General features: G+C 37.4%; 1 protein-coding gene across 1 annotated transcript in view; it reads left to right on the forward strand.

Moving 5' to 3' along the window:
• The window catches only part of LOC122751601 (atrial natriuretic peptide receptor 2-like), a 137270-nt gene that overhangs the window by 63102 nt on the left and 46398 nt on the right, over positions 1–27770 (forward strand). Inside the window, 5 exon segments of the mRNA XM_043998712.1 lie at positions 5123–5266; positions 6361–6482; positions 9006–9140; positions 16560–16615; positions 21286–21390. Of these exon segments, the coding sequence (XP_043854647.1) occupies positions 5123–5266; positions 6361–6482; positions 9006–9140; positions 16560–16615; positions 21286–21390 (562 nt within the window).

Raw genomic sequence — 27770 nt, forward strand, 5'->3', positions numbered from 1 at the left:
AGAGACCACCATTGTTTCCCTGAAAGCTTTGCCAGAAAAGCACAGGTTTTGTAAGGTTCTGCTAAGATGGAAAGGCTTTGAGTATCCGTATAGCAACACACTGCTTACTGTCTATCTGAGGACCAGACAAGCTGGGGACAGAGAATCAGCACTAGCATGTTTGCTACTAGGGTAATGAATTCTCTAGTTGAAGAGACCCATAAAACATGTACATACAAATGCAAAATGATCCATAGATCTGTGTACTCCCCTTCTATTTTCACAGTTATGAGTTGTGGGAGTGATGAAATGGTGGAAAAAGGGGAAGCAAGTGTTAAGAATCAAACAGTTTTTGGAGTATCTACATTGATTTAACTATGGACACTCAGTTGTGTATATGTGTATATGTATGTATTTGGCACATAGGTGGCACAGTGGATAGAGCATTGGCTCTGGAATCAAGAAGACCTGAGTTCAGTTCTGGCCTCAGACACTTACTAGCTGTGTGACTCTGGGCAAGTCACTTAACCCTGTTTGTCTTAGTTCCTCATTTGTAAAATGAGCTGAAAAAGAAAATGTCAAAACACTCCAGTATCTTTGCCAAGAAAACCTCAAATGGGGTTACAAAGAGTCAGACTGGCTAAAAAATGACTGAACAGCAACAATGTATGTATATATTATATATGTATGTTTGTGTATATATATTCAACAATATTATTTCAAATGAAGAAATAGATAATGGTTGCAAACTACTAAGAAGCCTCATGCTTTCATACCATGAATACTTTCCAAAAATAGAATCAGAAGGTGCTGGCTATGATAAACATAGAACATAACAGAAAATAAAATTCTTGTATAATAGGCAGGAAATGACTAATTACTCATATAGAAGTTATTTCAAAATCAGTTCTCTCAGTCTTATCAATACAAAATCACCTCACAAAAACAAATTAGGAAGAAAGAGAAACATGAGGTGGCACTAATCCAATTATAGCAACTCAAATCTACACTATTTACATTATACATACTATTAGTTCTCCTGAAAAATCAGAAATGGGCAAAAGTAAAGATACTGATTCTGATGATCATCACTTTTACCTGATAAAAAAGACTGGCCACAATGAGAAATCCAAAAAAGGCTCATAAATTGGTCAGCTAGTAAATATTTGAATTCTTTGCCAAGTATCAATATGATAGGAAAGGGTAATAAATGCTTAAAATACAAGGTCTTTTTCAAAACATTATGGATGACAGAAGATTAAAAGCAGTACCACTTCACAAAACAGTCCAAAGCAATGGAAGGGAGAAATTCAGGCATGAGAGCCAATTAAGGCAGGTTTCCTTAAGAGCATTTCTAGATGAATCTGGAAGGAAGACAATGAATTGATATAAAACTGATTGGCAGTGGTACAAATATCAGTACAAACATTTTGGACCAGTAATGAAGATGATTCAAAAGAGGATATGGGCAAGTGGAATTGCATTTTGTGAATTTCAAGGTGCCTTCAGTATTTTTGTGCTGCTCTATACTAATGCTTCTTAAACTATGAATTGTGACCCCCGTATTGGGTTGTGTAACTGAATGGGGGGGGGGTCATGAAAAATTTGGCAACAATAAAAGGTTATGTATACCTTTGTTATATATCTACATACCTGGGGGTCATGGAAAATTTTTTCAGGCAAAAAGGAGTCATGAGTGAAAAATTTAAGAGCCCTGCTCTATGCTACCTGTTTTTCTCCAGGGCAATGAGGGTTAAGTGACTTCCCCAGGGTCACACAGCTAGTTAAGTGTCAAGCGGCTGAGGCAGGATTTGAACTCAGGTCCTCCTGAATCCAGGGCCAGTGCTTTCTCCACTGTGCCACCTAGTTGCCCCCGATGCCACCTGTTTTGGTTCAGACCTGACTCAGGCCGGTCCAGTGGTTCTGGATTGGAATAAAATGAGACACTTATAAACCATCTAACATTTTTTGGATTTTGTTTGTTTGTTTTATAGGGCAATGAGGGTTAAGTGACTTGCCCAGGGTCACAGAGCTAGTAAGTGTCAAGTGTCTGAGGCCGGATTTAAACTCAGATCCTCCTGAATCCAGGGGCAGTGCTTTATTCATAGCACCACTTAGCTGCCCTAACCATTTAACATTTAACAAAAAGTTTACTTAACAGGATCACAGAAAGGATTAGCATTTGTTCAAGTAGATGCAGCTCCCTTTGTCTCCATATATAAAATGTCTAGTTAGAAGTGTGTCTTGGGGCAGCTAGGAGGCGCAGTGGATAGAGCACCGGCCCAGGAGTCAGGAGTACCTGAGTTCAAATTCGGCCTCAGACACTTAACACTTACTAGTTGTGTGACCCTGGGCAAGTCACTTAACCCCAATTGCCTCACTAAAAAATTAAAAAAAAAAATTAAAAAAGAAGTGTCTTGACTTGTATACCATTGAAACATCCATCAAGACTCAGAAACCTCAACTCCCCATCTGCTGGGCTTTTTATAGAAAGCAAAATTAGTTGCTCAAGCCCTATTTCCCTTACCCAATCAAATCTTGAAAATGGTTTCCTTGCCTTTTAGAGAAAAACTAGTTCTGCCTTTACATCAGGGATCCTAGTAAATTTTTTTTTAGTACACCATTGCAGGCTTGCTTTTTAATATCAATATTCTACCAGTGATCCTATATGGCAGGGACCTAGGGAACACCATATTCTCAAAAGAATCACAATTATGGGTACAGTGCAGAATGTTACCAATGAAGTGGCAACAAAGACTGGTCATCAAGGACAAACATGATGGGAAAAGGAGGTAAGCTACTTGTATAGTGAACCTGAGGAAATGAAGATGGACACCTTGGTTGTTGCACTGATATTCACCAGTTATGAAAAGAAACATAAGATTTACTCAGTGCTGAGTAATCTTTTGTGGAGGTCTTAGGGAAAGACATGGACAAAAGTCATATAGAATCAGAGGGCATGAGTTAATTGCAGAGAGCATCCATGGGAGAAAATACACTGATGAAATTTCTTATCCATCAGAGTAATTCATTTAAATTCTACAAAGCATTTTCCTTACAACAATCTTTGTGGGATTGGTAATTCAGGTATTATTATCCCATTTTACAAATTAGGAAATAGCTTCAGGGAAGTTAAATGCTTTGCCTATGTGCACATGGCTAGTCATTATAGGAATCAGAATTTGAACTTAGGTGTCCTAGTCCCAAAATGGTGAGTTTTCTAGTATACCAGGTTGCTGAATAGTAGAGAGAATATTCCAGACCTTTTTCTTATAGAATGAATGGTCCTTGAAAGTAGTTGTTTCATTGTATTTGTATCCCCAGAACCTAGTATAGTGTCTGTTACATAATCAATGGTTAATAAATGCTTATTGATTTAGTGATTATTTCCAGGAACTTTAGAGAGAACTTGAAACATAACGTTACCGGGTTACACCTTGGAAAATGTAGGATTTTATAATTTGAACCAAGGGTTTCTAGATTTGGAGGTGGGGGTGGGAAGAAGTTAATGACATTTTGACTGGACAAAATTTCCAAATTCTCATGAAAGCCCCTATATTTTTGTTCTGCTGACAGTGAAGAATTTTAGTAAACAACATTGCTAAAGTGTCAGCACCCTGCTAATGCTATTTGGAAAAGAGCAATCAAGACCCTGTCCAAGGGATGTCAATTTCAATGAAAATCAATACAACAGGGTCAGGTGTGGGGAGAAGCAAAGTGGTACCCAACAAGCCTGTGAAAAAGATTGCCATTTGTTTTCAGAAACACTGGATAAAACGGGTAGTAGAACCATTTGCTAATACTAGGGAGGCACATTTTCCTTAGAGATGAGAATTTTCCTTTTCCTGTTCTACCAAGATATTACGTTTTCTCCGAGTAGTTTTCACCCTCAATAACTAATGAAATGTGTCTGGTATTGCAGGCTTTTTATAGAGTCTTAAGGAATCTTAAGAAATGTATTTCTTATCTTGCTCTTTTGCAACGTGCTCCTTTTCCGCCCTGGATACTTCTAGGTTTTAGCCTTAGCATTCAAATTTCCTTATGAAGCAAAGTAAAAATGGCTCCAACGATAAGACTTTAATCAAAATTAATGGCCATTTTTTCAAAGTTGTTCTTCATAAGTTTTAACACATGCAGCTAACTCTAAAAACCACATCTTTCCTTTATATTCAATTTAATTCAATTTTGCAAGCATTTAAGTGATTACTATGGGCCAAGCACTTTTCTAGGTACTAAGGATAAAAAAAAGAAAAAAACCTGAAACAGCCCCTGCCCTCAGGGAGCTTACCTTTTACTGAGTGGAGAAAGCATATGTACAGATAAGTACATGTAAAATATTAAAAAAAAAAAAGAATTTCCAGCAAGGCTGGATGAGATCTTCAACTGGGGATCAGTAAAGGTCTCATAAAAGAAGTGACACCTGAGCCTTGAAGGGAGCTAGGTATTCCATACTCCTCATTTCCTTCAAGCAGTAGGTCAAGCAGCTTGAGAGAAGGTTGGGAAGCTCAACCATCTATTTAATTCAATTCAATAAAGATTTCTTAAATGCCTACTATGTGCCAGTAACTGTACCAAGTGTTAGGGATATGAATTAAAAAAAATAAGACAGTCTCTGCCCTCCAAGGAACTTACAATCTAAGGAGAAGACAATACACAAAAGGAAGGTGGGAATACCAGAGAAGTATCCCAGGCTGGGGTATTTTGTTTCATCAAATTCAAACTAAGCAGAACTATAAATGGAATCTCTCTTCCTCACGGTTGACTATGAAGTAGGCAGTAATAGTGCTTCTTGATTGAACATGTAGAAATAAAAAGGGAGAGCATTTCAGGCATGATAGGCAACCTATTCAAAGGCATAGAGATGGAATGTATATTATCAGAAAAAACTAGGGGGAGGGGCAGCTAGGTGGGGCAGTGGATAGAGCACCAGCCCTGGATTCAGGAGGACCTGAGTTCAAATCAAGACTCAGACACTTAACACTTACTAGCTGTGTGACCGTGGGCAAGTCACTTAACCTCAATTGCCTCACCAAAAAAACCCCAACCCCCCCAAAAAAACCAAAACCCCAAAAAACTAGGGGAAAAAGGGAATTAGGAAATATGTCCTAAACAGACCCTATCAGATTCATATTGGTTTTTGTAGAGAACTGGATCATCCAAATATTTGCAAATTTGTTGGAGGCTGCATTGAAGAACCTAACATTGCCATTGTGACTGAGTACTGTCCAAAGGGAAGTTTGAATGATGTTCTGTTCAATGAGGACATTCCTATCAACTGGGGCTTCAGGTACAAGATGAATGTTGGAACAATTGGAGATGTGACAATTAAGTTGGCCACTGAGTTATGATATCCTGTGACTATGCTTCATTATTGTTAACGTCCATAATTAATTGCTTGTTATCTGCTGCTGTCCCCAAAGAGTTATACTGGAAGCAGCTGTGAGCCAGGTTGCTAGGCAACATTTTCCTTTTCTTTTTTCTTTTTTCCCAAACCACTTCAGTCTCACAGAGTGTGTGAAGCAGGGCCCATTCACCGCACATGGGAGATTAAATTAAGTTGGGTTTGGTGAAATGTTCACACAAATTGTTATTCCTCTCCAGCTCTTCCTCCATTTGTCCAAGGTTTTGCTCTGTCCATCTCTTTGTTGTGACTTAAATCAGAACAACTCTGAGATAATAACAATTATTACTATTTTTTTTACATCCAGGCAACTATTTAATAATATATGCAGTTGCTGAAATAAACCATTAACAAGGCTCTCTGTAGCCAAAGACCCAGAACCTTGGTTTCTTTTTTTTTAAATTATAAAAGTATTTTATTATTTTCCAGTTACATGTAGAGATAGTTTTCAACATTTGTTTTTATAAGATTTCTAGTTTCAAATTTTTCCCTCCCTCCCCAAGACAGCAAGTAATCTGATATAGGTTATATATGTACAGTCACATTAAACATATTTCTGCATTAACCATATTATAAGAGAAGAATCAAAGCAAAAAGGAAAAACCTCAAAAAAGAAAAACAACAGCACCAAAAAACAAAAGAAACAGTATGGTTCAATCTGCATCCATATTCCACAGTTCTTTTTTCTTTTCTGGATTTGGAGAGACTTTTTCATCATGAGTCCTTTGGAACTATCTTGTACTGAATAGTAACAAGTATTATCCAAATATCTAGGCATGTAGGGATTTGGGGGAGGGGTCTGGAAGGAACCAAGTTGAAACAGGTTACCTTCCAATGCTTAGATTCTGTGATTCTGAGATTTGTTTCTATTGTATTACTCTGCTGGACATTTATCCTGTAATGTGCTAACAATTCTGTCTTTCAGAGACTGGTCCTTGGTTTTATGCTGTGATCACTCCAGGTCCTTATTTGTGTCTCAGGTTTTCTTTTGCTACAGACATTGCCCAGGGGATGGCTTATCTCCATCAGCACAAGATATTCCATGGATGTCTGAAGTCTACCAACTGTGTGATTGATGACCGATGGGTATGCAAAATTTCAGGTAAAGGGATCCAATGAATGCTTGGTATTTGTTTTTCATATCAACTGAGTGTTTTCCATCTTTCAACCATATCTGTTTAATCCTTATAGTGTTTCTACCTCATAATAATTTCCTACCAGACAATAAACTCCATAAGGACAAGGAAAGCTTTCCATCAGAAATTTGTACCTCACCCAATACATAGTGCAGAGATCTATATAGAGGAAGAATTCTTGTTGTTAATGAATATAGCATATGGAACCTCCCCCATTTCATAGACAGTGAAATCAAAGAAGACAGGTAAAGAGATTTGTGTGATGATTCCTGGGAGCTGAGAATTATTGTGATTTTTAGGTAGATGGGAAATAAAGAGTGTCCCAAAGAGATCAGGATGCTGTTGAGATTTAGGGAGCAGAGCTAAAGAGAAGGAACTTAAGTGCTAATGTTCAGATCACAGAGGGAAAGTTTCCTCTCTTCACCTCTTAGAATTGAGAGGGCAGTTGAATAAGGGAAGAACTGGATTGTTTCAGTGCTGGACTGATATGTGAGTAGTTTCCAGAGACTGGAAAGCACTGAAGTGCATTGGGTGGTGAGTGATACTGACTGATCTTGGATTTCTTCTTTTTCTGTGTCTTTATTGTGGCATGTGAGGAGTGCTGATGTGTACCTCTGTTGGTTTGTGTTGGAGACTTCTGTTCTATTCACAGCATTTAATAGTATGAAAAGAAAGTGATTATGAAATTGGGAATTAAGTTGTGATCTAATATTGCCTTTCTGAATGGTACCAGCTGAGCTTGTTTCTATTTTCTGAGAAGCCTGCTGAAAGAGTTGGAGGAGATGAGGGGGAGGGTAGAGGAAGGAGGGATGATAGGGGACATTTTTCTTATGATAACATAAATCCAACTATATGCTCTGGGAACATCAGACCTAACCAGAGAATTTGGTAAGCCTTTTTTTACTGAGGCTTATTTGTTTATTTTAAAAGTGTTTAGTAAGTATCTACTATGTGCTAGGCAGTGGGGATATAAAAAAAATAACCACTCCCTCCCCTCATGGAACTTACACTCTACTGGAGGAAAACGAACAATAAATCAATTCAAAATATATAAGAAGTGAATGTAAAGTAATTTTGGAGGGGAAAGGGGTGCTGGCAACAGGGGTGGATGAGGAAAAGCATTGTAGAGGAGGTGGTACTTGAACTGATCCTAAGAGGAAGATAACCTAATTAGTGCAATGAAATAATAATTCCAGACTCCTTGTCTCTTGGGGAACTATCTTAATGGGTTCCAGCAGATTATACCGACTGAAGGTTTTAATCTGATTTTATTGTGTGTGGAAAGGTCATATCTAAATAATGTACATATTATGTATACATGTAATATACACATATTTTATTAGTTACTATATAGTAACTTTATATTATAGTATATATCATATATATAAAATATATTTTAAGTAACTTTGATAAAAGAAATAAAAAAGGGGGCAGCTAGGTGGTGCAATGAATAGAGCACTGGCCCTGGAGTCAGGAGGACCTGAGTTGAAATCCAGCCTCAGACACTTGACACTTAGTAGCTGTGTGACCTTGGGCAAGTCACTTAACCCCAATTGCCTCACCAAAAAACAAAACAAAAACAAACAAAAAAACAAACAAATAAAAAAAGAAATAAAAAAAGTACAAACAATATGGAGCAAGGGATGATTCAAAAGTCTTTTTCACATATGTTTTGAATGCATACTTTAGTATACATACACAGAGTCAAACACCCTTTATTCTTTGCCTAGTCCTGATCCTTTCTTACTCAACCCTCATGTTGATAATCTAAGACCTAGTTAGGAGGAATCTGCAATGCAGAAAATCTACCCTCAGATAATCTAGAGAAGATCAGAGAAATTATATCTTTTTAGTTAGCTACTGATAATGTGCCATTTACTTTGCAGTGAAGGTGTTGACTTGGATCGGTAGGGTTTTTTTCCTCACTTGGGATTTCCCTGTGACAATAAAAGTGAGGACAGGTCCTATCTCTAGCCTTTCCTCTGTCTTTTGTTTTTACATTACCATAATTCTCAAATATCTCTCTCCAGTCTCCTACCTAGCAAGCCATCTCTTGTAAAAATACAATAAAAATCAATTTAGCAAAACTAACAAACATATCAACTGAGTCTGACAATATATTCAGTGCTTCATACCCATAACCCCCACTTTTACAAAAGGAGGGGGAAATGGAGCACTTAATTTACCATTTTTCTTCCCTTTATTCCACACATTCCCTATTCCAAGAACCAAATTTAATTGTACAAAGAAACAATTTTCTTAGACTGCAGTTTGAGTGCATTCATTACTTGTTACATTGGTACTTCATTATCAGCCAGGGTACTACTCTACCTACTCTTAGGTTGTTTTTGACATTAAGATTTCTATACATCATAGACATCTAAATCACCATCATTTTAGATTTTTATGATATTAATGTGATGATATACAATGGTACAATTACATAAATTCTAATTAAATACTTCTTTCTCTGTTTTCCTTAATGGTAGACTTCGGATTAAAGTCATGCAGAATGGAAGATTTGCCTGAAGGTTTTAATTCATATCGACAGCACCTGAGGCAGATATACCTGGCTCCAGAAGCTCATTTAGTGCCAAATTGGGAACCAACTGCATTGGGAGATGGATACAGGTGATCCATGGCCTTTTCTGGTGAACTATGTCTCAAGGACCATGTTTAGAAGTTTCTTTGATACATTCTGGAATCTACTACTTTAAGAATCTAAGGAAACACACACACACACATCTCAGTGTGATTGCTTTGGCAGACTGTTTTTTTAATCTTATAAGTATTGTAAAGAATTATATACATGTTAGCTCATTTGATTGTCTCAAGAATTCTGTGAAGCAGGCGTCATTATTAACCTGTAAGAGGTAAGGAAACTCAGTTTGAGAAAAATTAAGTGACTTGCCTGTGGACATACAGGTAGTGTCTGAGTCAGCAAGTGAATACAAATCTTCCATAATTTAATAAGTTCAGTACTATCCTAATATGCTCATTCTGCTTCTAGAAAAAGCCTTTAATTTTGTACAAAAAAGGGAAGATTGAGAGCATTTGCTTATAATATGATGTCAGGCACATTATTATAATGCAAGATTCATTTCATATCATTGTCTTTTTCTGTAGAGAAAAAATAATATTAACAAAATGAAATAGAAACTACTGGAAAGGATGAAAGGGTAGTTTTTAAGCAGGTGAGGGATAAAAACTAAAAAAGAAGTATGTTGGCCAGTGAAATCTTTTCCTGAAGGCTATTGCAGATTTTGATGTAAACTCATTGTTGATCTTGCGGCATGTTTGCGCATAAGCCAAAAATAGTAGCTGTAATAGTTTGGAGGAATATTAAAAAAACAAGTTCATAGAAATCTTGGTGTTACATAAAAAAGCACCTCCCTGGAGTGACTGGATTTATAGAATCTCAACAATGAAGGTCATTAATTCTTTGTCTCTGATAAGTTGCATACATGATAGATAGCTAAGGGATACTCATACTACTCTGAAGCCCTTTATTCCATAAAATAGTGTAGATCAAAGTGGGTTGAAGTGGATGAAATAGCCAGAAACCAGGTAGACAGAGAAGACCTATGCTATTTGAACACTCAGAGTATTAGTGACAAACATTTAGTTTTCTTTTCAAAGGAAAAAAAATTATGCAATAATTAATTACCCATGAAATTTAATAACAACTTATACCTATCTGGATGTTTGTATTTCTTTAAAATCCTCTATAAATTGTTCACAATATTGTTTGTAAGAATATTATACATTCATTAGAGTCATATTTTAATAATTATATTTTCTTTTAAAAATGTTTATGATATAATTTGATTGGTAGTTTGCTACATAAATTACTGATTAAGTTTGTAATATTTTTATGTCTACTACTGGGGGCATTATGAATAACATCCAAATTGCCTGTTCTTGCCTATTAGAAGCCCTAAAGTTATTAGTCACTTGATAGTTTGAGGGGGTTAAGGGAGGATTTATATTATTGTTCTGAAACTGTGCCAAGGAATGTGTCTGTGTCTGCCAATTAAACCTCTTAGTACCAGCCCACACCTACTTGTTAAACTATGATTTTTTTCACTATATCTCATTACTTTTGAAAGAATATGATCAAAGTAGCACAAGAAAATATAATCATGTTAGTAATCTGAATCCCAGGTCATATTCAGTCACCCAAACAGCAAGAAAGGCAAAATATCAGAAATATAGCTCTCAGTGGCTCCCATTTAGAAGAATGGCTATTAATGTCCCTTCAAGGGCCAGTGGTAGAAAGGGAATAAATAGGTGGGCTTGACCTAATCTCTGTTGCATCCTCTTTGTTCTCTCTTTTCTAATTCTCAGTCCCCATGTTGCTTAGCCTGCAGGTGGGTATAAAGTAGGATGCACTTACATAGCCAAATTACCTTTACTTAGCTAACTAGTGGACAGAAGCACTAATTACTTCTAATAAACCCAAACAAACTTTAAAAAAAAATTTTAAAAATTTTAATTAAAAAATTTTATTTATTTATTTTTTAACAAGGCAATGAGGGTTAAGTGACTTGCCCAGGGTCACACAGCTAGTATCAAGTGTCTGAGGCTGGATTTGAACTCAGGTACTCCTGAATCCAAGGCCAGTGCTTTATCCACTGCGCCATCTAGCTGCCTGCCCCCAAAACAAACTTTTAAAATTAAACTGTAGAAACACTATCTACCACCAACCTGATTCTCAGAGATTCTGAGAGATGTTTATACTAGACTTTGACAAGTGTCTCTCTGCCCAACCATGGGCTATGCATCTTCCTCTGAGATGGTCATTTGGAAAATCTCTGGCAATCTGCATTGCCCACAAGAGAACACTGGCTGCTTGAGTCTCTAGTGTGGGAAATGTGGTAGCTAATCTTGGTTGAGCCATAGGAATAGGTAGATGGCTGGGGCCTCCAGTGAATTAAAAAAAATGTTTTTTTCAGGGAAATTGGGGTTAAGTGACTTGCCCATGGTCACACAGCTAGTAAGTGTTAAGTGTCTGAGAATGGATTTGAACTCAGGTCCTCCTGAATCCAGGGCTAGTGCTCTATCCACTGCACCACCTAGCTGCCCCTGCCACATAAATTATTGATAAAGTTGTTTGCAATATTTTTACATTGGTGGTCTGTCTTATTGGAGGGTCCACATATGTTTATCAGTTGTTTAAGAATATAGACTTTGCTGTATTATACCACACAAGTGCTTATTTTATTGTTGAAAAATAACTTACCCCCACACAACTCAATCACAGAATATGGGACTAAAACAAAATGGAGTCACTTATCCTAAGTTGACAAACTTATTGATATCTTATTGAGGTAATAAAACCTATTTTCACTACAATGGGCACATACACACGAGGCCTTGTCTGTTTGCTACTGCTATGTTGTGATACATCTGCTACACACATAAAGAACCTGGGACAATCATTCAACAACAATCTTATGCAAAGCTTTATTCCTGGTTTTTCTTGGTTACCTATGCCTGAGATGATTCACCTAAAGCCAGATTCATTGGAGGGCAGCTACCCAAATTTCATACACAATGTTTGTTATTGTTCAGTGTTGTGATTCTTCATGATCCCATTTGGGATTTTCTTGGCAAAGATACTAGAGTGGTTTGCCATTTCCTTCTCCAGTTTATTTACAGATTAGGAAACTGAGGCAAAGAGGATTAAGGGATTTAACCAGGGTCACACAGCTAATAAATGTCTGAGGTTGGATTTGAACTCAGATCTTCCTGATTCCAGGTCCAGAGCTCTATGCATTGCTCTTAGAGTGGAATATCCAACTTTCAAAAAAGTTACCTTGGCAATTTAGATATACTACAAGCAGGTTATGGCCGAATGCCTTAGTTGTACATAAATTCTTTTTACCTACTTTTGCATCTTGAAGAAGATAGATAACCTACTGGGATCTGAGAAAAAATATTGTGGTCTAGACTAGAAGGCATGTGTGTGCCCCTCTTATAAGAGAATGGTTGACTTCCTGAACCTTTCCAAATTTCTAACCACACATTTTCTACAATACATTTAAATTTCTAAAACTTACTTTCTTCACATTTAACTGCTTTACTTTAGTTAAAGCAAACTTCAAAAACAAACTCTAAGATGAAAAATTTATGCCCTTCCCTGGAAGGTATGGTCTGTCTAGTATTGTAGAGACCGGGTTAACCAAAGGGCAGCTGGGTGGCGCAGGAGGCAGAGTGCCAGGCCTGGAGTCAGGGAGACTCATATTCCTGAGTTCAAATCTTGCCTCAAACATTTACTAGCCATGTGACCCTGGGCAAGTCATTTAACCCTGTTTGCCTTAGTTTCCTCATCTGTAAAATGAGCTGGAGAAAGAAATGTCAAATCACTCCAGTATCTTTGCCAAGAAAATAGGGTCACAAAGAGACATGTTGTTTATCCTTCATTCTCAAAGAGGACCATGGCATTGGGGTGATATCATGACTTGCGGTGAATTGGATTTAAGTGAGGGAGGGCTGTGCAAGGTTACCAACTTCACTCTCTCTTCCAGAACCAACTAGGTCCAGTGGCAAGATAGATAGATGATAGATAGATAACACACAAATAATTTATATGCATATATATCCTGAGATATATAGATATATCCTGATATATCTCTATCTACATCTATATATCCTGATCTCTCTCTCTCTCTCTCTCTCTCTCTCTCTCTCTCTCTCTCTCTCACACGCACACACACACACACACACACACACACACACACACACACACAATGACTGGAGATGGCTCTGGATTATTTTTAAGGCAGTTGTGGTTAGGTGAATTGCCCAGGGTCACAGAGCTAGTAAGTGTCTGAGGTGAGATTTAAACTCAGGTCCACCCAACTTTAGGGCCAGTGCTCTATCCACTGTACCACCTAGCTGCCCCTTCAAAGAAACATGACTTAAAAATGACTGAAAAACAAGTACAAAGTCTTTGACCAATGTGTTCCAAGAGTTTTCAGAAGTAAGTATTAGGGATTGTGTTTCTGTCTGCAGGGTGGAAAAAAGACCAAAAGTTTCCTGAGTTCTCCAATATCCAGTTCCATGTATGTGTTTGTGTGTGTGTGTGTGTGTGTGTGTGTGTGTGTGTGTGTGTTGGGTAGAGGTGAGAGGGTGGGAAGGGAGAGAGGACTTAATGGAGTAACTACCTTTGGTACTGACAATGACCTTAGTATTGTACATAAATTCAAGTAGAACAAGGTCTCTTACTGATAGCACCCTGAAAGGGGAGAAATTAGAGAATTTTCCCCTATTAAAACAAGTGAGAAAACATCCAGTTCTAGGAACTGAGATAGTTCTTTCTACATGTGGAGAGAAAATAAGTTATCTTACCACAGGGCACTGAAGAGAAATACTGAAATGTTATGTCTTCCTTTCCATAAATGGTGTCTTACTTATGGAAAAGAGGAGACAAGGTTTTAGCTAGAATAAAAACCAGAGGGGTTTTGACTGAATAAGCCTAAAGCCCAGGGGAGAACTTGTAGTGGGGAGGTAGGTAAACATATTAGGACTCTCTTTGAAACATAATAGTAGAAAGAGGGAAAAGGCTAAGAATGGGACAGTTAAGCAATAATGAAGAAAGATACAACAGAGCAGAATATTTTCAATATTTTCATGGAGGCAGTGTGGTTCAGTGGAGAGTAATGGCTATGGCTCTGACATTTCTTTTTTCTTTTTGGTGAGGCAATTGGGGTTAAGTGACTTGCCCAGGGTCACACATCTAGTGTTAATTGACTGAGGTTGGATTTGAACTCAGGTCCTCCTGAATCCAGGGCTGGTGTTCTATCCACTGCACCACCTAGCTGCCCCTCTGACATTTCTTACCTATGTAATCTTCCACAATTTACTTAACCTCTTTGGGTCCCAAACTCTTCTTTCATAGAAAGAACCAAATGACCTCTAAAATGCTTTTCAATAATAAAGTTATGATTGTGTATATATATAAAAATTTATCAGCTAAATAAACTGGATTCATTAGTATATAAGAAAAAGCCTCAGGGCAGCTTAGGGGGCACAGTGGATAAAGCACTGGCCCTGGATTCAGGAGGACCTGAATTCAAATCTGGCCTCAGACACTTGACACTTACTAGCTGTGCAAGTCACTTAACCCTCATTGCCCTGCAAAAAAGGAAAAAGCCTCTATTTTCAATGTGCCTTTTTTTGGGGGTGGGGATGTTACAGAGGCAAGACTGATGTACATAACATAAGGGATGCCATTAGAAACAAAGAAAATACTTTAAGGCCAAGATTTATGGTATAGACAATAGGGACTATTGAAGATCATGAAGGAAAAGCTGGTTCACTGGGGGTTGAAGATGTCAGGAAAGGCTTTTACAGACAAGGAACACTTGAGGAAGACTTGAACTGATAGGTTTAGATTTGAAGGACAGGAGAAAGAAGGACTTTCTAATCCAGAGAACTAGGAAGAATGAACAGGTTGTAAATTTGGAGGCATCTAGGGACTGGCCGGATTAGAATGAAAAGTCTATGTAGGAAGTGTGGAGTGAAAGATCAAGTTCACATATATAGAAAAGCATGGTGGGGGAGAGAAAGGGGGAGGGGGAAGGGGGAAGATAAAGAAAGAGAGAGGAGAGAGAGACAAAGAGGGTGGGAGAGAGGCAGGGAGAAAGGAGGAGAGAGAGGGAGGAGAGAAGAAGAAGAACAGAGAGGGAGAGACAGAGACAAACACAGAGAGGGGGAAAGAGAGGGGATGAGAAAGAAGGGGGGATAGAGATGAAGGAGAGAAGGGGGAGAGAGGGAACGAGACACAGAGGGGGAAAGGGGGGAGAAAGAGAGGGAGAGAAAGGGAGAGGGAAGCAGAGATAGAGACAGAGATAGGGGAGGGGGAGGGGGGAAGAGAGAAGGGGAGAAAGAGGAAGGAGAGAAAGGGAGAGAGGGAGGGAGTGAGGGAGGGAGGGAGAGAGGGAGGGAGAGAGAGAGAGAGAGAGAGAGAGAGAGAGAGAGAGAGAGAGAGAGAGAGAGAGAGAGAGAGAGAGTCATGAAGCCTTAGGTGTGAGTCCCACACGACCTTTCAGGACTCTAGATAGTTCTCTATATTCAAATCTTCATTCTAATACTGATTTGATATGTAACTACAGGCAAGGCAATTAACTTCTCTGATTTTTCATCTTCAAAATGGGGATAATGATGATGAAGACAATGATGGGGATGATGGCACTTACCTCAGGGTTGTTTTGAGGCTCAAATAAGATGATGTATTTAAAGTGTTTTGCAAACCTTAAAATAGGTATGTAAATATAAGGTATTATTGTTTTTTGTTAGCTTAGGTGAGAACTTACATGTCACAATTTTTCTTTGCATAAAAACTATTGACCTACTACCTAGTCCCTGTTAAGGAATAAAAGTGGTATATACTTGTGAATTCAAGCCCATCATCTCTCTCTCTCTCTTTTTTTTTTTTTGGTGGGGCAATGAGGGTTAAGTAACTTGCCCAGGGTCACACAGCTAGTAAGTGTCAAGTGTCTGAGGCTGGATTTGAACTCAGGTACTCCTGAATCCAAGGCCGGTGCTTTATCCATTACACCACCTAGCTGCCCTAAGCCTATCATCTCTAATAGTCTTCAAAACACTGTAATAAATGAAGAAGGCTGGACTAGATTATCATTAAGGTCCTTTCCAATCCTAAAGCCCTATGGTTATACAATTCTTATTTTAGTGAGCAAATTGTTTTATTTCATATTGGAAATATGATTACTGAATTACTTTCCTAATACATTTTGTTCTTTGATCCCAGTAATTACCCCAATTTTATCTTTAGTAGAGGCATATGTGTAATATGTATTTTAATTGGAGGACAAATGTTAATCGTGTTGTGAAAAGGAGTAGCTCTGTAGAATGGTTTTTGGTCTGAAAAATTTTATTTATTGGAGAACAGTAGAACTTCTCAGAAATATGTTTTCCATGAAAATTCCTTATTTGGACAAAAGGCAAGTAACCTGTGTAAATTCTTTACAATGTATTTGTGTGTAGGATGAGAGTTTTCACATTAAAATGTATACCATTTTACACCTATGCCATCATTTTATTGGAGATCGCCACAAGAAATGACCCAGCACAGGTAAGAACCTGGTAACTCTTTGACGTTTTAAAAAATAACCATTAAAATACACTTCTTAAAATTTTCAAGCAAATGAATCTACAACATAGCACAAAGCATAATGTAATTTTCTCCAGTTCCAATATAATGCCCTATTCAGGGAATAGTGCTGTCTCTGATTTACTCATGAAATTTTTAAAAAGCCTTTATTTTGAATGGCGAATGCTTTGGGTTTGAAGAGAGAAAGAGATGTAGAAAAATTAAATCCTATCCTGTAAGTTTTAGGTTTTTGGAGCGTTAAGGATTATCTTCCTTCTCTGCTCTTTCCTTTTTCCCCACCCCTCCACCCAACTCCAAAGAGTCAGGAGTATTGAATTTGAAGACAGTGGTACTAAAAATACTCATGCTTGATTTGAAACACTCTCGTCCTCTGAGATTTATTTAATAAGTTTACCTGCATTTCAATCTGTGATGATAAAAAACAAACCTAAAGCCAAATTGGAAATCAATGCCATAGGGCATGGACTCTTGGAAATGTGTGTGTGTGTGTATGTGTGTATTTCCAAGAATATGTGTATACACACACACACACACATGTGTGTATGTAATTTTTCACCCAAGGTTTTTCCCCTCCTTTTGGGAAATTGTTTGTACACCTATGTGTTAGTTGTATTGTGTACTGTGTTGTTGTTGTGTTTTTTTAAACCCATAAGCAATTTTGAATTATGGTAAGAAAGTGACTGAAATGTTTTAACCTTTGACCCAGAAATTCCATGGCTAGTCACATACCTGAAGGAGGTCAGTGATTAAAAAAAAGATCCATATATCAATCAAAAAACATTTATTTCTTGAAAATATTTAAAGGAACACTTTTTGAAGTAGCAAAAAACTAGAAACAATGCAGAGATCCATCAGTTGGAGGAATATTATCGCATTGTAAGAAAAATGGATATGGTGAATATAAAAAAAAATCATGGGAAGACCCATATGAACAGACACAAAGGGAGCCAAACAGAACCAGGAAAACAATCTATAATGACTAGACCAAGGTGATATAGTGGAAAGAGCAATGACTTTTAAATCAGAAGACTAGGGTTTAAATCTTAACTTTGTCATAACCTACCTGTGTGAACTTAGACAATAAAGAATAATAATAGCTAGCAATTTATATAGGGCATCAAGGTTTATAAAGTACTATACACATATGTGTGTATATCTATATATTTATATCTGTCTGTCATCTCTCTATCATCTCTCTATCATCTATCTCTATCTCTATTATATGTCTATCTCTCTATCATCTCTATCATCTATTATCTCTCTCTATCTCCCTATCATCTCTCTATCATCTACCTACCTACCTATCTACCTTTCTCTCTCTCATCTATCTCTCTATCATGTGTCTATCTACCAGTCTACTAATTTGATTCTCAAAACATAGGTAAAGCAGGTGATATTATTATCTCCTTTTTACATATGAGGAAGTCATACAGCTACTTAGTGTCTGAGGCAGAATTCAAATTCAAGTCTTCATGATTTCAACTCCTAGGCTCTATTTATTATGCCAAACTTCCCTGGGTCTCTGTTCCTTCATTAATAAAATTAGTTTGTTGGACTAGATAACTTCTATTATTTCTTCCAATTGTAAATCTATGTTCTATGATCCATTACATGAGCCATGTGTTGTAACAAAGAGAAAATACTAATAGCTTATGTTCATATAGTACTTTCCAACAAAGTACTCTCTAGACATTGCCTCATATCCTTCTTAAAATAGTATAAGGCAGAGCAAGAATTATTATGTACATTTTACAGATGACAAGACTGACACTCAAAGAGATTAAGTGATTTCCCCAAGGTAATATAACTAAGTGAGCAGTGACATCATTAGCAGAAGTAAGGTCTTCTGATTCTATTTCTGAGGACTTTCCATTACTCTGAGCTACCTTTACACATTATGTTTATAAGGGAAAAGAAATGGGAAGCACAGAAGAAAGAATGGTTTCTTGCAATTCTTTCATTTGATTACTCTAAAAAATGCTTGGATGCTAGTGTTGGAAATCAAAAGTCTTGTTTAATATGTATGCATTTCTTAGAACAGTATAACAAAGACAACCTAGCAGCTAACAAAAGAAAACCAGACCACTCAGATATGTTATAGATTTATTTCAGTATTGCTAGGTTGAAGCAATAAAAAAGGAAAGAGGGAGGAAAGAAGGAGTGGAAGAACAAAATCAGAAAATATGCTTAGTGACTGAGGTAGGAACAATTCTCATATTGTGACAGTGATGAAAGGTTTGTATTAAGCAAACTATTTATACTACTGAAATTTGCCCACTTTAATTATTTCCATTTTATCCTCTTGCTTGATCTTTAAGAAACATTTTGCAACAGATGAATTAATTATAATCAATCTTTCAATTTAAGTATGCTTCTCCATATACTATTCAAAACCGTTGCTCTTCATGAGGATTGATTGAAATTATTCATCTCTTATGGTTGACATATTCAGATCTACTAGAGAAGCATGGATTTAAAGGTCACTTCTATGCTGAACGGTGAAGTAATCCTGGAATATTCTAGAGTGATGAGTCTCTTCTGGGTCTTGGTTTCTTCTTCTATAAAGTGAGATGGTTGAACCAATTGGGAGTTCTTAACCTGGGGTCAATCAACTCAGTTTAATTTTTTTCATAAACGTATTTTGATATGTGGTTTTTTTGTGATCCTTGGCCTCTTATTTTATGCTTTTAAAACCAATTTTTCTGAGAAAGGGTCCACATAGGATTCAAAGACTGCCAAAGGGGTCAGTGACACAAGAAAGGTTAATAGCCCTTGGTGTAGCTGATCCTTAAGGTTCTTTTTGTAAATGGATAATTATTTGTTGTTGTTGTTTTTGTGGGGCAATGAGAGTTAAGTCACTTGTCCAGGGTCATACAGTTAGTAAGTGTCAAGTGTCTGAGGCCAAATTCGAACTCAGGTCCTCCTGAATCCGGGGCCGGTGCTTTATCCACTGTGCCATCTAGCTGCCCCCCTTCAGGTTCTTTTTAGCCCCGGCATTCTGTGATTCTATGAGATTGTATTACTATACACAAAGCTACAGTAATGAGCATGGTGTCTATGTTGTCTGTGTGTGTGTGTGTGTGTGTGTAGGAGGTGGGGGTGTGTGAGTGTGGGAGGGATCCTAGTAATGAAAACAGCTTATTGGATAGAAAATGTGTTAGGAAGTAGTGATGGATAAAATTGTACAGTTAAGGTGAGACCAGTTGATTGAGGATTCTGACTGACAAGCTGAGAAATGTCGGCCTTTGTTTGCTTCTGTCAGCTCTCTGAGAGTTGAGATCGTTTCATTCTCTGTGTTTGAATCTTCAGCCATGATGGCTCAGAGGGAGTGTAAACAGCAATTGTTTCTGTTCTGGCCAGAAACCCTGAGGGTCTTCCTTTCCCAGACTGATTTTTTTTTTTTGCCTAGGTAAAAGAGGCCATTCTTTGCCTCATTTCTTACCTAGCCTTAAGCACTGAATGGGCTTTGCCTCAGTCAAATTGGGAAAAACCTTAGCTTAAAAAGGCCAAGGTCTCCCATTGCATCCAGGGCCATCTCCAGCTGTCCTGATCTATATCTTGCCACCGGACCCACATGGCTCTGGAGTAGAGAGTGAGACTGGTGGCTTTGCACATCCTTGCTTCATTTAAATCCAATTCACTTGCAAGTTCTGACATCACCTTCTGATGTCATGTTCCTTTTCAAGAACAAAAGACAAACAACAATAATGAACAACCTAGCACAGTGCCTGGCACATAATGGGGGGCAGGGTAAATAAATGCTTGTTGACTAATTGATGGGCAATATTGAGTCACAGAAGTAAGAGCAAAGTGGTGGCTGCTGTTAGGAGGTAAGACGAGACAAAAATAGAGATATTCTCTTTAGTGCTAGTTATGGCAGAGGTCTAGTGGTAACTCTCACTTTAAAAAAACCTCTATCCACAATTTGATGGGTTGTTGGAGCTAGGCAGGACTTTTTTGTTTGTTTGGCTCTCAGATGAAGCCTATGGTCCCCTTCCCAGAATAATATATATATATATATATTTTTTTTTTTTAGTAAGGCAATTGGGGTTAAGTGACTTGCCCAGGGTCACACAGCTAGTAAGTGTTAAGTGTCTGAGGCCGGATTTGAACTCAGGTACTCCTGACTCCAGGGCCAGTGCTCTATCTACTGCACCATCTAGCTGCCCCTCAGAATAATATTTTTGAATGCCTAAAATTAAATACACAGAATTACAAAGGAAAACAATTTCTTTTGAAATATATATGTATTTAAAGAAAGAAAAGAAAGAAATATATATGTACGTGCACGTGCGCACACACACACACACACACACACACACACACACACATGCACACACACCAGGCTAAGAATTCCTGATCTATTCCCACCCCCTCATTTTACAAGTGAGACACAGAGACATGGATGCACAGCTAGCTGGGTAGCAGGCCTAGAATAGGAGTCAGGTCTTCTGACTCCCTGTTTTCAAGTAGTTGGAAAGAATTGATCAATGGAGCTCAGATTAGCTTTCAAATAGCTTACAAATGTATTGTTTTTACTCTGTTAGTTGTATATTTCCTACATTGACTGCTTATCACTCTGAGTCGGTCCATTTTTCTCATTCCACATATTCTCACCTTTTTCTTTTCAGAAAGAAGAATCTCATTCAATGGAGTAGACCTTGTGCCTTCCTTTACAAGAATTAATTACTGACAAGTCAGAAAATTCCTGCCCTTGTCCCTCAGAGTATGTGGAGGTAAGAGATGTACAATCTGTCTTTTAGAGCCTGGCTACCCAAAGTCATTTGTATTTCTTGAGAAGCGTTATATCTTGTTCTTCCATGTAACAATTCCTGATGTTTCCATGAACTTTTGGAAAACACATGGTTGTGACTTTGTCTATAATTCTTGATAACAAGATCCTGATATTTAGATAGATCAGGTCTCCTTTTTTTTTTTTTAATAGTGAGGCAATTGGGGTTAAGTGACTTGCTCAGGGTCACACAGCTAGTAAGTGTTAAGTGTCTGAGGCTGGATTTGAACTCAGGTACTCCCGACTCCAAGGCCAGTGCTCTATCCACTGCGCCACCTAGCTGCCCCTAGATCTCCTTTTTTTAATGGAAGTCTATTGTACAAAATACCCATTATGTTTTCTGTTACATGCTAGAGCACTTCTCTGGTCTCTGAGGCATGTGGTCCCTGTGGGGATTAAAATTATCCAGTCTACAATAAAAGAGACTGAGGCAGAGCTCTGAACCAATGGTATTTTATTAAAAGGTCCACGGTCCTGTCTAAGGAAGTGGACCTCATATCTTCCCCATGATCTGAGATGCCTCCTTCTTCTAGGACCTTATTTTTATAGGGTTTGATACCCAAATATACAAAAGAGGCGTGGTGATATACAAAATCTCATTGGTTGATAGAGAGCCAAAGATAATGTATCGGCAGGTGGGTCACAGATTGGAAGAAGCATGGGGCATCTCCACTGACTAAATGATCTTAAGATGGTCCCCTGCTCATACTGGACAAGCGAATTGTACAGAGGTATAATCATAAGTTGGAGGACTTTCCAAGGAATAGGATGGAGATATTTTTGTCAGACTTCTTGTTGCACAAGTGAGCCTCAGAACTTGGTAAACAAGTAGTGAATATGACACTAAGGTTTGAGGCCCATTATAAGAACCTATCTATCTAATTATCCCTCCATGATTTATGCAAAATATCAAGCTGATTAATACTGATTGGAATTGAGTAGAGGTCCAAATGAATTATTTCTCACAGTCTCACCTGCCTGCTGTTGGCAGACCATGCAACTTCCTTTAATTCCCATCCCTAGGGGATGAAGGGGATGGACATTCTAGGCTGTTGGGATTTGGTTGGGATGGGTCAGAGAAACAAAGGCATATCTTGGAGTAAAACACTCTGCTTGACATTGTGCCAGCTGCTCTAGGGAAGAACTTAGCTCAGCTCATTTGGTATTACCACAAGAAAAAACATTCAGGGCTCTTCAAAGGGGAAAATAAACACTTCTCTTCAATAACTGATGGTAGAGATTCTCTCCAAATTCTCCACTGAAAAGGGACTTGCCCAAATTGCTTATAGAGGCAGCTGGTGGTTCAGTGGATAGAGTGCTAGACCTGAGGTCAGGAAGTTGTTGCTGAGTTCAGTCGTGTCCAACTCTTTGTGACCCCATTTGGGGTTTTCTTGGTAAAGATGCTGAAGTGGTTTGCCATTTCCTTCTCTAGATCATTTTACAGATGAGGAAACTGAGGCTTCTTAGAGCAAGAGCATGATGTAGTGAATAGAGAACAGGCTTGGAGTTGGGAAGATCTAGGTTCAAGTAGTGCCTCTAACACATGCCAATTATGTGACCACTGAAAATCAACCTCTTAGTGCCTCAGACAATTCTTTAAGACTCTAAAATACAAACTTCTTGCCAATATGTGCATCTCCCTGACTCCTCTCCATCGCCACCATAGAAGGGTCTAGCACTGCTGTTAAGTACTGGAGGAGAAGGTGGGGGATGGGACATATCAAAATAAGTAAGGAATAATCCTTGCTCTTAAGTTTATAGTCTAGTAAGGATGATAATGCAGATAGACAGATAATTATAATGCAAATTGGATAGTAGGGTGTAGAGAAATATGAAGTGCTATGCAATCAGAAAAGGGTGAAATGAGAACTCTGCATAGTTATCTGAGCCTCCTTCATTAGGCTTGGTCATTAGATAAAATTTACATCAGAAGGTCATACCCTTTAGGAGTTTTATTATTATATTTAATCTGTGTGACTCAGTATTCAGGACAGCATCTGCCAATGGTAGGGGCTCAATAGATTTTTTTAATTTTTAATAATGATGACAATGGATTCCTAGACATTCTGGTAGTCTAAGACACATCATAAAGAATAATGATGCATATTATGTAGCAGACAGGCTGTAGAATATTTAAGAGCTATTCCTGTGATCAAAGATTCAGATTCTGAACAAGGGTGAGTGTTTTCAAAGTTTGGTGGAGTGAAAATTTCTGGAAAGCCTAGTAGCTTCTGGTATGAAGGAAATGCCAGGATTCCTGTATGTTTCAGGGTTATAAAAACACATCATCCGGGAGTCATCAATGACCCTAAGAGGTTATACTTTACATAGATTGTAAAATGTCAGCATGATATGGGAGAGATATCATGATATCATGGAAAGTACTACATCAGGTCAGGTATCAGCTTGACACTCAGTAGCTATGTGACTTTGGACATGTCATATAATATCACTTAGCCACAATTTCCTCATCTGTAAAATACAGCACATACTTCCTACTTGATAGGGGAGTTGTGAGCATCATGAAAAGCATTTTTGGCCAAAAAGTACAACCTAAATATAAGGGTCACTCAGAGATCCATCCTCCACATAGCTTCCAAAATGATTTCCCCAAATTGCTTATAATATAATAGGGAATTATAATAGTGACTTCTAGAGTCCAATATAAACATCTCTGGCATTTAGAGCAGCTATGTGGCACAGTGGATGGACTGCCTAGTCCTGTAATCAGGAAGACTCATTTTCATGAGTTTAAATCTGACCTCAGACATTTACTATCTGTGTGACCCTGGGCAAGTCACTTTACCCTGTTTGCCTCAGTTCTTCATCTATAAAATGAGCTGGAGAAGGAAATGGCTTGGAAGGACATGCATGAAAGGATGTGTTGAGAAGTGAGGAGAGCCAAGAGAATACTCTACACAGAGACAGCAATATTTTTTGATGAAGAACTGTGAATGACTTGACTATTAGCAGCAATACAATGGTCCAAGTCAATTCCAGAGTAATATTGATGAAACATACTATCCATCTCCAGAGAAGAAACTGATATTGATGAAACAGATTGGGCATGCTATTTTTCACATTCTTTCATTAAGTAACAAATATGGTCATGTTTTCCATGTATAACCCATATCAGATTATTTAGCTCCTTGGGGAGGGGGGAAGGGAGGGATAGAGATTGGAATAGAAAAATATAAATGAAAATGTTTAATCTGGAAAGGTGGGGGAGTGGTGTCCTGGGAAGGGTACAGGAGGTATATATGTATTCATATATATATATATATATATATATATACACACATACCCCTATATATTTTGTGCATTTATGAGTTATTTAGGTATTATTTATATAGTAATTATATTTAAACAAATTTGTCATATAAATTATTTTTATAAACTGATATGTATTTGTTATTTATAAAAGTTATTTAAGAAATTAAAATACTAAGTTATATGTATTAGGATATATCTAGGTATATCTACAATTTACATTATATATGTCATATATGTGTCTGTGTATATGTTTGATATATGTATAAAATAGAATTATATATCACAAATAAAATTAAAAATAAAAAAACCCACTCCAATATCTTTGCTGAGAAAACACCCAAGTTTTCACAGTCAGACACAACTGAAAACAACTGAACACATTTGGGATCTAAAGCCCTTTACAGCCTGATTCCAGTCTACCATTTTGGCCTTGTTTTACATATGTTAGGGCCAAATTAATTCCTTACACATATAATCCCTCTTTGCACACTCGAGTCCAGCTGATCTGCACTTTTTGCTATCATTGACATATGGCATCCATTTCCTGTATCCATCTCTTTGCTGTGCCTGATATCCACTCTCTTCTAGCCACCACCTCTTAGAATTCCTTATTGCTGTTCAGTCGTTTTTCAGTTGTGCCTGATTCTTCATAACCACATTTGAAGTCAGGAAGATGAATCTTCCTGACTTCAGACCCTGTACTCTATCCACTGTGCTAACTAGCTGCCCTTAGCTTTCTTCAAAGTTCAACCTATACACCACCATTGAAATTACCTTGTAATTATTGGGAATATATTTTATAAATGCTAACATGCGTGCATTTTGTTTCTTTCTTAAAGGCAGGTACTGTCTCACTTTTGTCTTTTCTTCTCCAGTGTTTAGTGCATTATCTGGCATGTAATAGACCCTTAGTAAATACAACTAGGTGGAGTAGTGGATAGAGTTCCAGGCCTGGAGTCAGGAAGACTCCTCTTCCTGGGTTCAAATCTGGCCTTAGACTCTTTCTAGCTGTGTGATATGGGAAAGTCACTTAACCCTGTTTGCCTCAGTTTCCTTATCTATAAAAAGAGTTGCAGAAGGAAATGGCAAATCACTTCAGTATTTTTGCCAAGAAAATCCCAAATGGGGTCATGAAGAGTCAGATATGACTTAAAAAAATGACTAAACAACAAATGTTTGTCAAATGATCGACTAATTAATGAGTATCATTTTAGGAGTATTTTGATAGATTATATTTATTAACCTTTCTAAAGCATTAGAGAAGGCTAGTAAGGAGGTTAGAGAGGAAAATGAGAAGTATGAGTAAATTCATTAGAGATAATCAAAGTGTAGTGTTGAGTACTGAACAACAGAGAGTAAGTAGGTATAGACTTGAGCTATGATACTGAGTAAGTGTCATAGAATCAAATAGGATCACAGAACCTGAGGGTGGGAAGGGAATCTCAGAGGCTATCTCAAGTCTATACCAACTACCTAAACAAGAATCCCATTTGCAATTAATGTTGCATCCAGTTTTTCCTCAAAGAACTGCAGTGAGAGGAAACCCATTACCTCTCAACACAGTCAAGTCTACTTTTTAAAAATTAATTTTTTAAAAAATTGTGAACTTATCATAAATAAACACAAAAATCTCAACATACCAAAAAGAACAAGAAAAACTATGAATGTATGTTATGTAATTTATTTTTTAAAAAAATCTATATATAACAATATATCATATCATATATCATATCATATCATATCAATCATCTATCTATCCATCCATCCATCCATCCATCCATCCACCTATCTATCCATCTATTTATCTAGACAGAGACTAATACAAACAGTGTTAGCCTCAAAACCAGAAAGATCTGCATTCAGATTCTGCCTCTAACATATCCTGAGATCCTGGGCAAGTTGCTTATATAAGTACAGACTCATAAGACTAGAAGTTGCAGAGACAATGACAACCTGCTTTGGGAGAGAAAGTTCCATCCCCTAATAGTTCTCTAAACCAAAGCTTCTTAAACTGTGGGTCGTGACCCTATATGGAATCGCATAACTGAATGTGGGGGTTGCCAAAATTTGGCATTAAATGTTTGATTTGTATACCTATTTTATATACTTATACATCTCGGGTCATGTAAACATTTCTTGGGTAAAAAGGAGTCATGAGTGGAAAAAGTTTAAGAAGCCTTGCTCTAAGCAATGGAATGATGGGTCTAGTCCCTTTCTGTAACAAGGTAGTTACAAAACTACTCTATATGTCTATGTTCCCTTGTGCCCCTTTTTTTGTTTTCTTCTGTGACATTTAAAGAAATGTTTTACTGCTGTCCTTTTTTGCTTTTATTTATCACTTACCTTCTACCCTCACCGGTGCCTCCTTGAGGTGAATTATTATTCCTTATAATAAATATGTATAGTTTAGCAAAACAAATATATATATTGGTTATATTTTAGAATGCACATTTCATTCTCCATCTGTAATCTGTTGACTATCTTTAAAGAGTTGAGACCTTTGTATCATCATAACTTTTTTGAAACTATTGTTATTTTGATCATAATTCTGAGATCTCTCAAAGTTGTTTTTCTTCATATTATTTTTGTCATCACATAAATTGTTTGCCTGGTTCTGCTTATTTTACCCTGAATTAGTTAACAAAAACCTTCCCATGTTTCTTTGAATCCATCATTTGCTATTTTTTCTTGTGCAAGAATATTCCATTCACAATTTTTCAGTCATTCTCCAATTTATGCATACCTATTTTGTTTCCTGTCCTTTGCTACTACAAAAAGTGTTATTACAAATATTCTTGTAGTATGCGTCCTTTCCCTTTATTCTTTATGTCCTTAGAATCATCAATGGATCACAGGGTATATACAGTTTAGTTAATTTTTCGATATAGTTTCAAGTCATTTTCCAGAATGATTGAATCATTTCATACCCCCAGTACATTAATATGTTTGTGTTCTACAACTTCTCCAAAAATTACTGTTTTTCTTGTTCGTCACTCTGTAGGTGGAATTTCAAACTTGTTTTAATTGGCATTTCTCTATTAGTGATTTGGA

This window comes from Dromiciops gliroides, chromosome 1 (genome assembly GCF_019393635.1).
Source record: "Dromiciops gliroides isolate mDroGli1 chromosome 1, mDroGli1.pri, whole genome shotgun sequence".
Classification (NCBI taxonomy): domain Eukaryota; kingdom Metazoa; phylum Chordata; class Mammalia; order Microbiotheria; family Microbiotheriidae; genus Dromiciops; species Dromiciops gliroides.